This window comes from Mauremys reevesii, linkage group 10 (genome assembly GCF_016161935.1).
Source record: "Mauremys reevesii isolate NIE-2019 linkage group 10, ASM1616193v1, whole genome shotgun sequence".
NCBI classification, from domain to species: domain Eukaryota; kingdom Metazoa; phylum Chordata; order Testudines; family Geoemydidae; genus Mauremys; species Mauremys reevesii.
This window is the reverse complement of record NC_052632.1, coordinates 21,764,170-21,783,363: the sequence shown is the minus strand read 5'-3', so window position 1 is coordinate 21,783,363 and position 19,194 is coordinate 21,764,170. Positions and strand designations below refer to the sequence as shown.

At 40.7% G+C, this 19,194-nt stretch overlaps 1 protein-coding gene across 6 annotated transcripts in view; it reads left to right on the top strand.

The window, feature by feature from the left end:
* AP4E1 (adaptor related protein complex 4 subunit epsilon 1) overlaps positions 1 to 12,036 on the top strand; it is a 62,755-nt gene extending 50,719 nt beyond the window's left edge. For all 6 annotated transcript variants that reach the window (XM_039491315.1, XM_039491316.1, XM_039491320.1 and 3 more), the window contains 6 exons: positions 602 to 737; positions 2,157 to 2,415; positions 3,499 to 4,074; positions 6,924 to 7,108; positions 8,853 to 9,010; positions 9,379 to 12,036. In XM_039491315.1, coding sequence (XP_039347249.1) covers positions 602 to 737; positions 2,157 to 2,415; positions 3,499 to 4,074; positions 6,924 to 7,108; positions 8,853 to 9,010; positions 9,379 to 9,539 — 1,475 coding nt within the window. In that variant the 3' untranslated portion in view covers positions 9,540 to 12,036. The remainder of the gene's footprint in view (positions 1 to 601; positions 738 to 2,156; positions 2,416 to 3,498; positions 4,075 to 6,923; positions 7,109 to 8,852; positions 9,011 to 9,378) is intronic.
* Positions 12,037 to 19,194: the final 7,158 nt, after the last annotated feature.

Genomic DNA, 19,194 nt, shown 5'->3' with positions numbered 1-19,194 from the left:
AAGCCAACTCAAAGAGTTCCTCCTACACAAACATTCAGGTCTTGAGCAGTCCAGGCAAACAACGCACGTTACAACAAAGCTTAAACTTGTTCTTCATAATAATTTTAAAAACAATACTAACTGCCTGCCTATTTAATTTTAAAAACAGCAAAAAAGATCCACCTCCCTTTCCATTACTTATAAGAGTCTTGAAGTTTAAATCTCCTCAGTGTGGTAGATATGCTTGCTTTGATTTGGTTAACTCTTGGAAGTCCAGACGCTCCAGGCTGTTGGCCCCATGCTGCCCAGGGTCCCTAGGGACAACTCTGTCCACCATCAGGGAATTTTTCCCTGAGAACCCCCTGTATCATTTCACGAACCCCTGGTCTAAACTAGGAACCACTAAACTAGAAACCCCTGGGAACCACTGGTCTAAACTTAAAAAAAAAAAAAATCAGCAACAGGAACAACTGGTTTTAATAAGGATAAAATCCTGAATGTAGAAACTGGGAAATGACAAATATTAGCTAGAATAACTTGTCTTTTTCTAAAGGAGCTAGTTTTTTTTTTTTTTTAAGTTTTATGATCCATCTTGATAAATGCCGTTCTGTCTGTATTGCAGCTCTGAATTTTGAACCTTATGGATTGTCGTTTACTTCAAGCATGTCTTCATCTGGCTTCACTGGCCGGCAATCTCCTGCTGGTCTTTCTCTTGGGTCAGACATGTCTGGTAATAGTGCCGAGATAGGACAGAAAGAGTGAGTTATTTGATCTTTGAACTCAAATATAGAATTTCTTGTGCAGTTAAACCTATGTTCTTGTCAGGGGTTGAATTTTTACTACTTGTTTAATCACATGGGATTTAATTTAGAACAGTGGCTCTCAAAAACAGCTATTGTGCAAAAAGAAATCACTATGCTAATCCAGTCTACAAAAAAGAAATAATCAAGGATACCTTTTTTGACAGATTAGCTAGAAGAAATTTATGCAGTGAAAATGCAAGCTTTTCTGAATCTTACTCTTCAGACAGTACAAAACTCTGTAATAAAGGACATTTTCTTAAGTTTCAGAGATCCGTGAATAATTATAGTTTCACACAAATTAGTTGTTTATTAAATGGAACTTAACATCTTTAAAATATCATGGAACAGCTGGAGGTTCCTCACAAGTACTGTTGAAGAACTTCTGAAATGTGAACTTGTCAGAAATTCTCTTTTTATTAGCACAAGGGAAAAGATAAAACTACTCATTCGTTGCACTTACAGCCATAGAATATTTACAAGTCTGGCAAGTCTTGTGCTTTATCTGAGAGTCTGTCCAGAGTGTTCAAGCAGATTCTTGTGCTGGTATTAGGCTCTGTTGGTGTTGAGGTTAGTTTTAGTTGAATAGAAAATTAACTCATCTCAGATTTTTAAAATAAAGTCCAAACATACAATGATGTGCATCATTTACAAAGTGCTTTACATCTTCAAATACGTTACAGGTTTTCACTACTAAGTGCAACACTCCTATGAAATAATGTATTCCAGTCTCACTATACTTCTCATCCCTGGCTTCTCATTGAACGCCCTGTCAAATTCTAGATCCCATTCCCAATCTTCAAAGCCTTACATGGGATTGGCCCAATTTATCCAAGGAAGTCCTCACTCTAGATGATTATGATCTGTTAAAATAATTCAGTTCCTCTGGAACAACAGAAATCTCAACATCAAGAATGAGACATGTGTGTGCAGGAATCAGTTTTCTCAGCATCTGGCCCATGTCTGTTAAATCCCACTTCCTGGAACTTCCTCACCTTTAGTGATGCCACCTAAATTACATATGGTCAAATCTACAACCACAATATTTATAACAAGTGAAGGAAAGAGAGTTTTTTGTAATAGCTGATGTATATAAAAACCTAGATAGCTGAGAGCAAACTGGGCATAATATCCACTTCTTGCTTATTTCACAGCAAGGACTGAGTGTGTATTTGCGTGGTGCTTTGCTAGTAGCAGAGAAAGTTGCTAGCATGGAATGTCCATGCAGATAGAAGAAGGCTAGTTTCTATTCTCCTGCCCATTGGGATGTTAGAGTGCAAAGTGTATGCAAATTTACAGAATTCTCTGTAAAAATGGCTTTGCTTTTTGGAATAGCACTTTCACAAGCTGACCCTGCTTTATTACATATCCTTTTAGGACCAATTGTCTGAAACTTGATGGTGTGAGGAAATTATGGGGGAAAGAAGGCTACCTCCCAAAAAAAGAGAACAAAACAGGAAAAGAAGATAAAACACAACCTGTTCCTCCAGATAGCATATTAATGGGACATGTAGTCGATCCTCCTCTGATGCAGTCTGAGCAACAAGTAGTCAGCCTTTCAGAGGAAGAAAAGGAGAAGCAGCAGCTAGCATCAACATTGTTTGTTGGGCTGGGTTCAAACAGCGCTATCAGTCTGGTAGGTGATTTTTTTTATAAATTACAAGTTACAAAGTTTACAAAATAGCTGTATTTAATTACAGTTATTTATGTACAGCTGCTCTCAAATCAGTGTTCAGTAGCATTTAGAATGTGACATGAATTAAAAAAAGGAAACTGGAAATAGCTGTCATTACCTAAAGAACCTGTTTATTGGGGCTTCTAAAAAGAAAGGAGCAAAAAATACTTAAAATGACAGATTTAAAAATCAAGCAACTTCTTCGGTTATTAAATGCTTTGGAATGAATTGTCCTGAGTAGTCAGAACCTCCCCTGTGTTCACACTGCTCCCCTGTTTGCTTGCCCTGCCTCCTCACAAAGCTCAAACTATGCTAAGCTTCCCAAGTATTCGCTACCTTTAACCCAGCTTCAAAGAGCCATTGGAGGTTGCAGAGCTCCCATAACTGGCAGTATGGGTTAAGACTGACACATTTTCCATAACTTGTGCCTGGGTGTGGTAGAATGTGAGACGTAAAATCACTCACCATTCAAAGACTCTTCTACTAGTGACCTTTATCAGCACTGCTTATTCAAATCTTAGTATCTTATCCCTGATTTTCTGCAAAGTCTTTGTGTACATGTAGATACTTTTCGACAGAAGATAAAGAATTTCCTAATTGTACAGGAACCACAATGATGCCTGCACTACTGAACAACTCCAGTACCCTCAAAGTACACCTCTACCTTGATAGAGCGCGACCCAATATAACACGAATTTGGATATAATGCGGTAAAGCAGTGCTCCGTGAGGGTGGGGATGCTCACTCCGGTGGATCAAAGCAAGTTCGATATAATGCGGTTTCACCTATAACGCAGTAAGATTTTTTGGCTCCCGAGGACAGCATTATATAGGGGTAAAGGTGTAACTTCTTAAGTGTCCTAAGCAGTGTCCAGTGCATATTCTAAAACAAATCTTTATTTAAAGGTCACCTCTGTTGGACAGTTAACTTTTATTTGTCCTTTGTCCCTGGTCCTTCCAGACAGGCTTCACTCTGTTAATTAAACCAGTCACCAAGTCAAAGAAAATAAATAAATGTAAAAATCTCTCCTGTTTTTTTCTTCAGATGGGGAGAGCAGACACCATCACTCAGAAGTTAAAAAAAAAATCAAAAATAAGTGAAACCCAGAATAGCGAAGAAGCATATAGCTTCCAAAATACTGCTACCTTGCCTTTCAGTTCTTTACCTGATACAGCTCCTAACAACAAGGAAAACTTTCAGGGCAATGAACATCTCGGATTAAGGAAAGTCTCACTGAGTTCTTCCGAAGTTTTGGAAGCTAGTGTATCATTTGATACGTCTCAATCCCTAACAGAAGCTGGACTGGATGAGAAGCTTTCAAACTGTAGACTATCAACATCCTCTTTGTTTGCTGATAGTAATATTGAAGTTTTTCAGCCTCCCCAAAATGTTCCAGATATAGTTGCCAGTAAGGCCCCCTTGAGTCTTTGCTTACCAGAAGAACTAGCTGGTCACCCTCATTCAGAAATAGTAGAGCTTTGTAGCCGTGACATCCTGACTGTGTACTCATGTAAAGTTTGGACAGATGACTGTTCACTGCTTGTCCTGTTTGTTGCCAACAACAGCACCTCACCACTCAAAACTGTGAACCTAGTGTTTGAAAGTACAGAGCATTTTAAGGTAAGAAAATGAATTATTGTTTGTACAATAGAAGAGAACCATTGGTTTCCTCTGTTTTTTACTTACGACATACAGTGAGTTTTTCTTTTCAGGTAGTTCAGACAGTTGATAAGCTTTTGATGACTTTTAAGGAATCAGACATGTTACTATTCTTGTTCTCATGTAGTGAGGGCAGTCAAGATGTTTTAGAGATTTCTTTAGGACTTCAGCTACATCTGGGATTTGTACAGTAACTCCTCACTTAAAGTCGTCCTGGTTAACGGTGTTTTGTTGTTACGTTGCTGATCAATTAGGGAACATGCTCATTAAAGTTGTGCAATGCTCCCTTATAATGTCTTTTGGCAGCTGCCTGCTTTGTCCACTGCTTGCAGGAAGAGCAGCCCTTTGCAGCTAACTGGTGGGGGCTTGGAACCAGAGTGGACCGGCAGCCCCCCCATCAGCTCCCTGCTCCCCTAAGTTCCCTGTGCAGCAGCTGCCCAGCAGGCTATCAGTTGCTGGCAGTTCAGCTGTCCCTCCCCCCACTGCCATGTGCTGCTCCTGCCCTCTGCCTTGGAGCTGCTCCCAGGAGCCTCTTGCTTGCTGTTTGGGGGTGGGGGAAGAGAGAGGGGGCTAATGTCAAGTTGTCCCACTCCCCTCTGCTACCCACTTACCCCATCTCCATGGGGGGTGGGGGAATACGACAGAGCTCAGGACAGAGGGAGCTTCCTGGCAGCAGCAGCTGCTGTCTCAGCTTGCTGATCTGATTAAAAAGGCAGTGTACTTAGAGTGGGGTCAGCGTACTTTAAAGGGGAAATGTGCATCTCTCTCTCTCTTTCACTCACACATGCGCACACACATGCGCACGGTGTGTGTCTGTCTGCCATGCTGTCTCCCCTCCCTCCAGTCCTGCTGCCTTGTAGAGTGTGAGGCTACATTAACAACAACGGGTTAACCCTTGAGGCCTCAGCCAAAAGCTAGTTCATCATTTACAGTAAGGCATTCCCTGGGAAATAGCCCACCCCTTCCACCCTCTGACTTCACCACCTCAACCAAGCTTCACAATCATCATCGCTGTGTACAGTATTAAATTGTTTAAACTGTATGCTGTGTGTGTGTATATATATATGTATGTATGTATGTGTAGCCTTGTCTGGTGAAAAAAATTTCCCTGACGCCTATTCTCTCCCCCTCCCCCTTTTACATTAATTCTTATAGAGAAATTGGATTAGTTTAGCATTGTTTCACTTAAAGTTGCATTTTTCAGGAACATAACTACAACGTTAAGTGAGGAGTTACTGTATATTGGTTGGTAAAGGAAGATCATGGTAAAAAACGGTTAAGGATGTAATAGAAAAATCTTATTGATTGAACCTCAAACCTTTACATGTGTTAATTAATCTAAGGGTATGTCTACATTTGAGCTGGGAGGGGTACACATACCCACACTGGCTCTGCTTGAGTGACTGCTTAAAAATAAATGTGTGTCCACAGCAGTATGGCTGGCTGTTTGGGTTAGCCTCCTTGTGTACGTTTGGGTATGTACTCAGGTGGCTAGCCTGAGCCGCCAGCTGTGCTGCTGAGAACACACTGCTACTTTTAGGCACTAGCGTGAGCAGAGCTAGCATGGGTGCATGTTTGCAAGCTGGGAATCACACCTCCTAGCTCAAATGTAGGTATACCCTAAAAAGTATTTATGGATTGCTATAAATGTCTGTGGATCTTGCTATATTCCAAGATGTGGCCATTCGCACATACCTGAAACATGGTTAGATATGCTCAAAATGACATTATATGCCAGTGATACTATTGAGCATTGGATATTCAATGTTCATAAGAGTGCTGACTGATCTATAGAAATTGTGTCCTGTTTGAAAGCAGAAGGGTAGACTTTTGGGGTAGGAGGGGAGAGGGAATCCACTGAAGGGGAGTTCAGGTACAGAGTCATGAAATCTGTTTCTGCAGCGGTCCATTGCTAACTGGATCAGTGGAAATAAGTAAAAGGCTTATTAGAAGTAGCTTTAACAGGGGCCTGGTAATGGATTTTGATGCCTTTTTCCTGTAGAATTTCTGGTTTGAATCATGCTAGGATGCAGCCATCACATATCTAGTTGGTTATGTTGTTGTTAGCTGACAAGTGTCCATACCACAGACTGCTACCACAGTTGACACCTGTGCGGTGGCAGAGTGGCAGTCTCAGCAGAGGCCAAAGACTGAATGTCGATGGAAATGGAATGTTGCAGTTTCACTGTCTGCAGTGTGAACTTGTTTTGAGGATAAATCAAGGCTTTCAGTTTCCAGGGCTGTCAGTTCAACAACTTTCCTGAGCACTAAATTCACTTTGAATAGTTAGTCAAAGTGTATTTCTGTAAAACTTTACCATTAAACCCAAACCAGCAGTACAATAGTCATGGGTAAACTTACAATGTGGTGGATAAAACATGCAACAGTATTATGTTTCTATTCAGCAATGATGGAGTACAGTGAGAGCAGTTCAAAGGGCATCCTCTGCTTACAAGATTTCCTGTTTACTCTCTGCTAAAACAAATGGCTATTTTACAATAAAACCCTGGTAGAGAAGTTGAGTTGACTGTTTGGAATGTCATTGTTTGACTAGTGAAACTGCCGTGTGCATTTTCACAGAAGTTAAATGTAATTTAGTGTGCATGTTGGGGTGGGATTGTCCTTTGTGATCCTGATCTCACACCTAATGGAAATCGGGATTGATGCCATTGCAGTCAATTAGGTTACATGAGTGTAAAATCAGAATCAGTCCTGGTGTGTTCAGGGATTGTAAACTCTGGATTAGCAATTTCTAGTTGACAGTAATCTGAATATTTTTTATACCTCTTAACTTTTTTCTTTATTTGTAGATCTTTGAGAGTCTTAGCTGTCATTTTCCTGTAATAGAAGCTCAAAGCATAGAAAGCTGCCAAAAGTGTGTGCAGTTGGAAAAAGTCTGTACAGAGGGCATTCTCTCTGGCTCCATTAGTTATCATCTAGAGACGGATACTCACCTTGAGTTTTCACTAACTTTCTCACTGTCAGATTTCATCAGGTAAGTCGCTGATAAAATAAGACTGTTTTAAAAAATCTGGTATTGCAGTCGAAGTAGTAAATAGCACAGGATGGCTCAGGAGGCTGATGATGGGAAATAGAGGCTTCTGTCTGTGGGCTGTTGGTTTTTAATCTAATTCGGACTGGTAATGTTAGTACAGTATGTCACCACTGGTTAATGGCCTATTAATATGTGAAATAAGTGTGTTGGCATTAGTCTGGTTCCTAGAGGCCAGTAATGCCATCACAGATCCCCCCCATCATCACAACTGGCTCCTTCGTTGACAGTCTCAGCAGAAAGAGCCTGGAATGAATACGCATGGAGACTGAGCAACCTGCTCAGCTTTAATAATCATCTGTCCATGTTTAGCATTCATAACAGGGGCAGTGTAAGGAGGCTAGTACAGCAATTACTTTGCTGGCCTAGTCTTATAAATTGAGGATTTCAGAAATGAGGAATGTTAGTCCAACACCTTCAGTGAGCATTGAAGTTCACATTGTTTTCATGGCTTTAAAAGTTATATACATAGTGACTTTCACAGGCTTTTCTGCTACCTTCCTTTTTGCTTTTTAAATGTATATTTGAGATAGTGAGAAGTTGTTCTGTTGTAAATTAAGATGGCATGATCTAAATTCCTTGCATTGTACTACAAGAGAGACTGAGATTAGTAATTCAGGCATGAATCTTTTTCTCCTCTTCTTCTCTCCTCCCTCTTCCCCAACTTCTCTCTCCTTGGAGTTTAGGTTTTTATTCCAAATAATTAAAAAAAACACCAAAAAAAAACTTGTCTCAAAACCACACTGTAAAAGATTAACTCTATTTTGTTCTATACTAACACTTAAATTTTGTTTAGTATCCACTACTTATTTGCTACCATGGAAAATATGGTATTTCGTGGTGATACAAGGCACTTAGTAATGTTGCCACAATGGTTTTGGGTAGTAAAGAATGTTAATACCTCTGACTGCAGAAGATAGCTTAGCTTAGTTTTGGTGTCTCCCCAAATAATTATCTTTAGAAAGGATTCAATTACCTAGATTATCCAAAATATTGATTTCCACTGAATTATGAATTCAGGAGCTAAGTACAAATCCCATAATGCTTTTTCACTTGGACACATTCACTGGAAATACGAAATACTCTTTTGGAGTGTTGAATGAAACTGATTGGACAGAAAGGAAGATACAGGCATGTTGCTTCATCAGAAAGTGAATTGTAAATCTTTGAAACTGAGTGAGTTTATTTTAAATGCAGGGACCCAAATTGTGTGAGAGGACTGACCACTTTTACTGTAAAAACAGCTCATGCTCTTTTATTTTTCATTCCTGAAGTAGTGGAAGTGACATTTTGTGTTCAAGCAGCCAATTTGTTTTTAAATTAGACTTTGTACTTGAGAGCAACATTTATAAGATTTCCACCGTAAACTCTTTATTTCAGGTGCTTATAACTTGGCAGTTTAAGTGGCATTAGTCTGAAGTTGGTCAGCACTAATGTTTAAGCTAAATTATCTTTCTTAATTTAATTTTTTTTGGTAATGTTTTAATTTAATTTAATTTCTGTAAAAAGCAATTCAGGGTCTTTGTATTGTGGAGTAGAAGGGTTGTGTTTCCACAAGTGCATTTTTAAAATTGTTTGTTTGCTTTGCTATATAATGGTTTTCAGATACAGATTATTTTGGAGATCAGATATATTCAGAATAATACAGAGGTTGTTTTACTCAGATTTGTGTTAAATTTTTTTTCAGACCAATGAAAATTACCACTGAAGACTTTGGGAGACTGTGGCTGTCCTTTTCTAATGATGTGAAACAAAATCTAAAAATGTCACCTTCTCAGGGATCTCTCTCAATAGCTCTGAATGCCCTGAAGCAGAAACTAAAGCTTCATATTGTTGAAATAATTGGTGAGTGAATTAACATTTATATTCTATATCTTGGTGCTATAAGTGCCCATGGTTTTGCACAGCACATATGTTTTTATCTTCAGTGCTTCTGAAAATAGATATGTTTTCAGAAGTATTTTGAAAGAGGTGAGGGAACTGGCAGGCAAGCTTTGAAGGTTTGTGTGGAATAAGGCATGAAATTGGGAGTGACAAGAGGGCTAATTAGGAATGATGTTTGGTGAAGCATGGGATGAGTTGCAGGTGTGAGAGAAGAAGAGGGCAGAAAAATGTTACATTTGAAAGGACACTTCAATTTGAATTATATTTAATATGAATTGCAGTTATTTCTTTTAGTTTTAAATTTATTTGTTGCCTTTGTTGTTTTTAAGGTAACGAGGGAATAGCGGCATGCCGGCTACTTCCATCAATCCCCTGTCTGCTGCATTGTCGTACTCATGCAAGGACACTGGCACTCTGGTTTAGATCCTCTTGTTCTGCTCTGCCAGACAGTTTATTGTATCAGTGTCAAAAGGTGATGGAGGAATCTTAATTGCAACAGTGCCTGCTTTTCTAACCTAGTGGTGTAAAAATAAATTAATACAAAAAGACTTACAGGGTTACACAAATGTTTACCAAAGCAAAATGAGTTAAGACAATACTCAAAAGTGGTTACACCTTTTTTCTCCCCCTCCGAAACTGGCATATGCCATATGGACTAACAGGAAAGTAGGATGATCTACGATGTGCCTGCAGAAATGTGCTCAGGATTGTACAGTTGCTGACAAATAACCCGATGAAGTATTGCTAACTGTTTAAATGAAATGTATATTTCTTAGTTTATTGTAGATGATTGAAAGTATTTATTTTCTATTATGTAATTTTTGTATGTAGCAACCCTTTACTCTTAGGAGCAGCTACTTAGCACTAAATATTATTTTAAAGAAAACATTACTGCTATGAAGTCAGCTTTACTCTAAAAATGACTCAAATGCTTGTCTGTAACATTACCATTTACTTCATTTATGAGCTTTTTCTAAAGCTGCATTTTAAGCACTACTGGAAACAAGCCCATACTGGCTGTTGCATGTTGTATGTTATCTTACCACAGAGAATACAAGTGCACACTTCATAATTGTTTCACTGGCTTTAATTGGTCAGAAATACTGCATGGGATCTTTCAGTCATTTACCAGTTAAGGATTTGACTAATGGCGTCCACACAGTCTTTGGAAAATGGGAGAGGTGTCTAAAACCGGGAGTTGGGTGGTGATAGCTGAATTGGATGGAGATCCATTGCTATCCAAGTCATGTGTATGGTATCTGCAGGTCCTTGTCGTTTTCATTTTATTCCTCTTCTTCACTTGCCTTTGGTAGAAGCCTGTAGCAATCATCAAAAGAACTGTGCATGTCCCAAAGAGATTTTTCAAAAGGATAGTAGAGGAACATATTAAGACTGGATTTATCATAGATGTGTAACAGAATTGAAGGTGCTGTGTATTTAATTTGGGCTGAAACATTTGAATTTACTTTTTCTTTTATAATGCTAATTATCTATTGATTGGTTATCAGTCTTTGTGAATTATTGCTTATACACGGTTTGGACGTAATTGTGTGGTTATGAATCTCTCTAAAGGCTTGTTTGCACAGAGCAGCAATGTGCACTGTGGGGGTGTGATTTCTAAAGCGCACTAACTGGTCCAGGTGTAGATCCTGCTGGTATGCACTAAAAGTTCCCAAGTGTTTTTTACTCTAGTGCTGCTTGAAACAGTACTACATTGAAGTGCATTAGGGACCTTTCAGTGTGCACTGGTAGAGTCTACACAGACCAACTAATACACAATGTGTTAGTGAGCTTTCGAAATCACACCCACATAGTGTACCTTGCTGCTTTGTGTCCACAAGCCCTAAAGCTTAATAGATCTAATCAGCCTAGCATGCATGCTGTGTGTGTCTGGATTGTTTCTCCCCTTCTTTGCCACTACCATTCCCAAAACCCAGCATCTAGGCCCTGGAATCCAGTGATCTGCATTTATTTTAGATCACATCACTTTCTCGCACAACTTTACAATAATTCACAAGTAGCTATTTTTTCTTTAAATTGAGAAGAATTGACATTTGTGCAAACAATGCTCGCAAGTGTGGCATACAAAAGAAATGAGATTCTACGTCAATTTGCATTATCCTTATGCTATTTTTATATTGAAAAGGAAACCTTAGGAGGTATCTTAATATTCTCTGTTTTCATCTGGCAAACATCAGTGTTGAAGGAAAGAAAAGTATTAATTGTTTTTATTTTGCCTCATTTTTGTTAAATGTTCATAAAATCATATAAAAATGTAATTTTGATACACCAGTGATTAAAAAGATTGTTTTAATAACTTCTTTTAGAGGTTAAGCCAATTGTCTTATATTACCACAGGTACTATGACATAAGAAAAGATCTTTTGGTCACTGCTATTACAATATCCTCTAACTGAGGGATTTATTAAAGTGCACTAAATCTGTAAATATATTAAACATTCTGCATATATTAAATAATGTATATTTAATGCTCTGGGACAATTTGTATGAATGAAAGCTTATCTTCATTTCCCTGCTAGTACAGAATGTAAATCAAGTTGGGTGCTATAATTGGATTTCAGTGTATTATAAAAAGTTACAGTAATATCTGTTCTGGTCTATGCATTTTTCACCATTTCTTTAATGGGATGTTGAGTCTCTTCTGATATGAAGCAAACCAGTAATGCCTTCTGTTTACTAGTAGGTGTGATGCTCCTCTTTATCCTTTTTTCCACCTTGGTTTGTTTAATTTAATCATATAGTTAATGCACTTTGAGCTGTAAATATGCAGATTCTGAGAAAACAATCAAGGACCTTATGTTGCTGTTACATAAAGGGGTTTGTGTGCTTGTACCTGAGGTACAGCCTTTATTTTTAGATTGTCCACCAAAACTATTGTGTTAATCTCTCATTGTGTTTACACTTTTCTGTAATTTAATAATGTGCGTGTAATAAAATCTCCAGCCCAGTTTTACAGCTGTTTTAACTGGACATGTGTCTTTGGTGCTGTGTACCTTAACAGTGGTACTATTAGAATAATGGCATTTAATATCATTGAAGAATTGTTCCCCAACATAGATGATTTGTAATTTAATGGCTGCAGGTCTAGACTACCACTGCCAAGAGATTAAATAAAAGACAGAAAAAATGCTCTGTCTATACTGGCAAGCATTGTGTGCATAAAAATTAAATGAGATGTGTTAGCAAGCAGAGGCAGAAGTGCCTGTTTTTACAGAATTACAAAAATGTACATGCTGAATGACAGAGTACTAGCCCCCATTAGGATTGTTCTCTCTCAGTGCAACAAAATAGTGACAAAGAACGTAGCATATGTATTTCACTAGGTTTGCTCACCATGGCAATTAGTAATGACAAGTATTCCAGCTTCAAGTACTGTATACAAAGTGTAGATGTCACATTACCCTTGGGTCTATTATTTCAGCAGCATTTTTTATCCCGTGGCGTCTTCATATCGTTTTTGGAATTGAGCCACATGATGATCTAGGCACCATAGGAAAACTGGTTGAGTATTCATGCTTTCATCATTCGTAGAGTTGATTAGTGCAATGGTGTTATTGCCTACAAAAAAAAACTTGACAATGCTTAGGCTGTTGGTATGCTGTGATCACAGCCTATCTTGTGGATATTGTCTCATTGTATCCTTGTACTCCCCTGTCTACCTCTCTTTAGGGCTGGGGCTATCAGCTGTGAGCTTGCTGTTCATATGGCACATGGCTGCTAGAGTTTGGGGCTCGAAATCTAGCCCTGAATGCATCTGTTCTGGAACAAGTCAGTTGTACCTCTCTGCATCCATTTCCTGATCTGTAAAATGGAGGGCGGTGGTCAGATGGACATAGTGGGGTTTATTTAGGTCAGTGGTTCCCAAACTTGTTCTGCCGCTTGTGCAGGCAAAGCCCCTGGCGGGCCGGGCCGGTTTGTTTACCTGCCGCGTCCGCAGGTTCAGCTGATCACAGCTCCCAGTGGCCGCGGTTCGCTGCTCCAGGCCAATGGGAGCCGCTGGAAGCGGCGTGGGCTGAGGGACATACTGGCTGCCGCTTCCATGGGCCTGGAGCAGTGAACCGCGGCCAGTGGGAGCCGCAATTGGCCGGACCTGCGGCCACAGCAGGTAAACAAACCGGCCCAGCCCGCCAGGGGCTTTCCCTACACAAGCGGCGTCCCAGGTTTGGGAACCACTGATTTAGGGAATTCTACAACAATTTATATTGTCCTTACTCTAATTTTTATAATGAAAACCTTTTAAGAGGTTAAGAGTTCTCACCTGGCAACCACATCAGTGCAGTAGGGAAATAAATACTCTTGCTATTTTATTTTGTCTTTTGTATAACACTTAAAAGATGCTCTACAAAATAATATAAGTATTATTATTATTTATATAATTCCAGTTTTAAATAGCCCACCTTTGTTACTCATGTTTTGTACTGATTAATTCACTATGGTCCCAGCTGTGAGATTTGGAAACCTGAGCCTTTATAAGACACAGGAAATTTTGCCTTACCTGTTCAAGTTCCCTACTTTTAAAAGGATGTAGACACGAATCTGTTCCACCCTCTCATATTTTTTTTAATTAGATAGTGCAAACCACGGACATAGTTTCTATATTAAATGTCTGGTTCTTCTTCAAGGGCTTCTGTGTATTCCCACGTGTGAGAGCCAGCCTCTAGAACTGAGGTGCAGAACTATATAAAAAAGCAGTGTCCACTGCGAGGTGCCAGGAGTGTCTCTGTTAAGATGATGTAATCACTACTTCTGTGGAAGGGAGCACACCTCTTTCTTTTGCCTCCAACGCAGAGAGCTAAACAGAATTCTCTCATATCTCTGCAGGCTAATTAGCTAGCCTTAGACAGACTTGGTTTGGTAAGATGGTGCTACAATCCATTTCTGCCTAGAACACCTCGCCCACTGTCCTCTGCAGGGCACTGCTTGCTAATCTCCCACAAGTGGGAATGCCCAGAGGCTTACTAGTAACTTCCTCAAAAATTGCTTCTGTGCCTTCAAACTACCTACCCACCGCCTTCTGTGCCCTGTAGTGCTGTGTGTCGCAGGACTCTGTGGCTAGGGAGAAGGAACCGATGTGTGGGAGGAGTGTATTCCCATATTTAGATTGAGCAGATGACTTCATCCTAGTACAAGGGCACTCCTGCAGCCCCAGCAGATACAGCATTTTTATATAGTTATACAGCTCAACACTAGAGGTGCTGTGCTGAAGTACAGCAATTACTAGTAAGTAACCCCTGTTTTTAAAAATGTCTTCTGTGTTTCAGCAATATCCTAGAGTTATTGCAAGTTTAGAGTTGATGGGCAATTCTGTGACAGAACAGTCTGTCCTGTGCGTAACAATTTGATTGACAATTCTGAAGCTGCCACCATGCCTGTGGAAGGAAGGAAACCACATTGTGCCGGTTGACAGGACATAAAATAATTGTAAGGTGAAATTCTCTCTCTTACTGGGCACAGGATTTCCCTTTATTTCTGCTAATTCCCCTTTCGTCTCACCTGTCACTCTCCCCAAAACTAAGATTTGCAGCCCGTGGAATGAGCGGGAAATATTTTTTTAAAATAATGTCTGAGACCCATCCATCTTCTCTCTAGTGTCCATGAAAAGAGCATTAATGCAGCTGTAAAGCTACAGTCGCCATTGCAGGCTGTGTAGTCTCATGTGAAGGCAAAGCAAGAGAAAGATAGATGGCATTAGTGTGTACAGGATATAGGAATCACTTCACATGAACTTTCTTCCCTGGACCTGCTCTGTAACTCCCTGCTGCAGAGATTTGTGTTGTCAGCTTCTGAAAGTTTAAAACCAGGGGGCAGTAGACGTGTGTGTCAAACCGAGCACTAATAATGTGCGTAACCACCATTTACAAGACTATCCATATTCGAATGTGGCTGTATTTAAAGCTTATACACTTATCTTTATACACTGTACTTTTTCTTGCATGAGTCTGCATTTATATGCACATCTGCATTTGACCTTTTCCTTGTAATTTATTGGTTTATTAGCTGGCATAGTACAAATTATTTCTAAAAATCCCACAACCTACATACTGCGTTCACTCTTCCTAAGAATCTACTGGAACACAGATTCATAAAGATGAATAGATCTGATTGAGAATTTACCTGGAGGTCAGGAATAGCCACCAGGCCTGAATTTAAAATAGGGATATTTTGCTGTGTCTTGTAACGTGTGCAAAACTTCAATGTTGTGTCTGCATTTTAGTACTTATGCTTGAAGAATTGTCTCAGGCTGGCTTTTTAAGCTACGTTGTAGTTAGAGAAAATGTAATTATTGACCTGTAGGATTTTGACTCATAGTCTGACTGAACCAGGTTGACACAACTTCCTTTTGGTGTTTTATTGTAAACTAAGGGCTCTTTGACATTTTTTGCAGGTTGCTACAGAAACAAAGACAATGAAATCTTTGCAAATTGGATTTTATATACAATGTACATCAGAGGGCACTGAATATACTTTAATTGTCCCATGTAAATAGAACTGAGTTATAGAGATGGGAGAAGTTGAACGGTTTTCTAAAGATGACAGATATTTTACAATGTTTAGCAAAGTCAATGGTTATTTTCCATCTGACATTCATAATTAGCCAGTTCTTCCAAAGTGCCCATGTTGTAATAGAGTTAAAGAAGGAGATAGCCAGACCTCACAAGAGCATTCTAAGGCCAGGTCTACGCTAAACTTACATTAGTAGAGCTACATCATTCGGGGATATGAAAAATCCACATCCTTCAGCAACGCAGTTACATTGACCCTAACGGCAATGTAAATAGCACTATGTTGGTGGGGAGGGCTTCTCCTGTCGACATAGCTACCACCGCTCATGGAGGTGGATTAACTATGCCAAGGGGACAAGATCTGTCGGCCTAGTAGTGTCTTCACTAAAGCGCTACAGTGGTGCAGCTGCAGTGTTTTAAGTGTAGACCTGCCCTAAAACTTCTATTTTTGTGTACTTGCCACTATGTAGTAATTCATCCTTCTTTTGATGCTGATAGCTGCTACTTTGTTAGCGAAGAGGCCGTTGGGGGAAAAAATCCTGTTCCTTCTGGCTGCGTTTGCGGTACTGCTTTTGCTCTCACAATACACATTTTATCTTTTTTAGTTGTCATTTTTTTCTCAGATAGTCTGGAAATATTTTTAATGAGGCATCTGAATAGGAATATCCATCATATCTATTGTATTTCTAAATATAGATTCAAACTGCCCTATTGCAATTACATTATATCCCTTCCCATAAGTCTCTATCCCTGCTCATCCCATAATTTGGGGAGGAGCAGAGAATTGTTCTGTTTAATGGACAATAGTCATTTTGGTGGTTGTATATAGCACCCAGATATTACATTGATACTTTCCTTGCAAATGCTTGAGACACCCATTTTTTTAGACACCTGTGTTTAAACCTGCTGTATTGACGCCTATCAGCTGACTGACCTCTTTCTGGCATAAAACAACTTGAAAATCCTTGCTCAGTGTGTGTCTCTCCCTCTCTTCGACACTGTTACTTATCTAACATTCTACATATGGGAGGGGAAATAAACCTACTTCTACCATCTATTGTAAGACTTCCTTTTGCAATGTTATGTACTCTTGTACTGTAGCTTCCAATTCCATTGAATCCCAGTTACTTATACACCATTCTGCAACATATTTGCAATAAATAAGACAGCATATGTTCATTACTATTTATTGTGCTTCATATTGTTTAATAGACACTGCGTTATGAGTGCCACTAGCCACCGTTTCAGGATGTTCTGAATCATACCTGTATTAATATTACTATTACATACAGAAAATATTTGACACAAGTTTCAATGTAAACAGGAATGAAGTGAAGAATATTGTGTCTAATCTTCTGCCTTATATACCAGTTTGAAAGCAGTGGTTTATTATAAGCAGGGCTGGTAAACGGTGTGTGACACTTCCTTTTAGTTGCTTATAACTTTGATGAACTTTAATCATTTAGGCTGAAATTTTCCATGCTGAGTCTACCTAAGGCTGAAAGCTTTGGAAAATTTCAGCCAAAACGATTCAGAGAATGAGACTAGGAAAAAATTCCATGTTTTGTCCATGTAAAAAAAATCCTGGCAAACCTTTTCTTTGAAATGCTCTAGTGCCCCCTTTTGTTGGAGTGGGAACTTGAAATTTGGCAGGGAGCCTGACTGTCAGGGATGTGCCTTTTGACACCCCTCCAAAAAAAAAGTTTGCCCAAATTTGGCCAAATTGTAAGGCTTGGAAATATTGCTGTTTGCACATGCCCCTTAAATTTTAGTAGCTAAGTTTCCCAAAGATTCTGTCCACACTGAGTATACTCAAGCCTGGAGCTGAGCAGGACTTTCCTTGCAATTGCAGTTCTGAGCTACTTTCAGCTGTACCTAATCTGGGCAATTAAACTGAGAGCATATCTCAGTGACCACCTGATGGGCCTAAGCAGTGTGGAGGAGGAAGCTGTCTGCTGTGGAGGGGATGAGAGTCAGAACTTTGAGTGGGAGGGGGAAATGGAAACTGGGACTGGAGGCAGGCATGGAGGGGGAGAGGAAAACTAGGTGTTGGGGTAAGGGGGAAACTAGGAGCTGGAGGGACAGGGAGTGGCTGGGCAAGGAGAATGGGAGCTGGGGAGGGAAGTGTGTGGGATGAGACGGAGTCACTGGGTGGAGGGAAGACTGAGGTCAGATGAGGAATCAAAGGGGAGACTGGGAAGGAGAACCAGTGGGGGAGAGGACACAGGGCTGGAGTGCATGGGGAGAACTTTAACAAAAAGCTGAGACTGGGACACTGAGATTGGACAAGGAGCCTGAGGAGGGAGATTGGGACTCAGAGTCAGTGGGGACAGGAAATGTGAGAAAGGGGCACTGGAGGCTGAGGTGGCTGGTGAGAGAGATCGGCCAACGAGCCCAGAGGCAATGGACTAGCTGAGGAAAGGCCAGGGCTGCCCAGAGGATCAGGGGGCCTGGGGCAAAGCGGGGGAGCTGCGGCACTTGTACTCACCCAGCGGCGGTCCAGGTCTTTGGCGGCATTTTGGCAGCAGGGGGGCCTTCAGTCGCTCAGTGTCTTCGGCAGCACTGAAGGGCCCAATGCCGCCAAAGACCCAGAGCGACTGAAGGGCCCCCCGCTGCCGAAATGCCGCCGAAGACCCGGACTGCCACCGGGCCAGGGCTCACGGGGCCCCTGTGGGGCCTGGGGCAAATTGCCCCACTTGCCCCCCACCCTGGGCAGCCCTGGCAAAGAGACTGGGTATGGATACTAGGGCTGGGGGAAGACTGGGACAGGGAGTCCAGAACAATGTGTGGCAAGGTACCTCCTCAGCTTTGGCTCAGAGCTTCTCCCTCTGGCCTGGGTAAGTCAGCCCCCCACTCTGGATGGTGTTTGTTCTCCCTGCTCAGGCCATGCCTAGCCCTCAGGGGATGTGCAAGAGGGGAGTCTGCTTTTCCACACTTGTGCTATTAAATAAAGAGCAATGGGGTTTTAAAATCCTCTGCAAAGGCTGCTGGCTCTCACTCACGTATCCCTAAAAATGTCAACGTTTTAGGTGGAATTCTGGGGAACGTGCAAGAGCTGCGGGGAAGTGTGGGAAAGACAGCACTAGTTTCAGGGCCTACGCAATTGTACTGCAGGGTCCTCACTGCAAAGAGGGGCATCAGCCATGTGATCTGCTTGTGGAGTGAAAGCCCAGAAGCCAGGAACAGAGCCTAAACTCTGCCTAGTATCAGCTCTCTCTGGGCATATGGGAGTCAGCATTTGGATCCCCTCACAGCAGTGTGGCAAGTGTCCAGCAGGAGGAGCTAGTCCACCTCCGTGAAATACTCCTCTCACAGGGATGTTGTGAAAATCAATTCATGAATGTTTGTGAAGCCTTCAGGAACAATAGAGTGCCACAGAAAACCCTGTGAGGAAATTACCAATTCTGCCTGCAGAACAATGTTTGAATAGTGTATAGTAACTAAGGCTTGTGGCCACACTGAATGATGGTGAAGAAAACAAAATACTGAATAGCTGCTTGTTATGTGATCACTGTCCATCCTGTGCATTGAGTGAGGCAAGGGTTCTGTGGGGGAAAAAATAGTGTGTGATCATATAATTAGAGTCTATCCTAATTCATATGCACAATGGGGCTAAATTAAG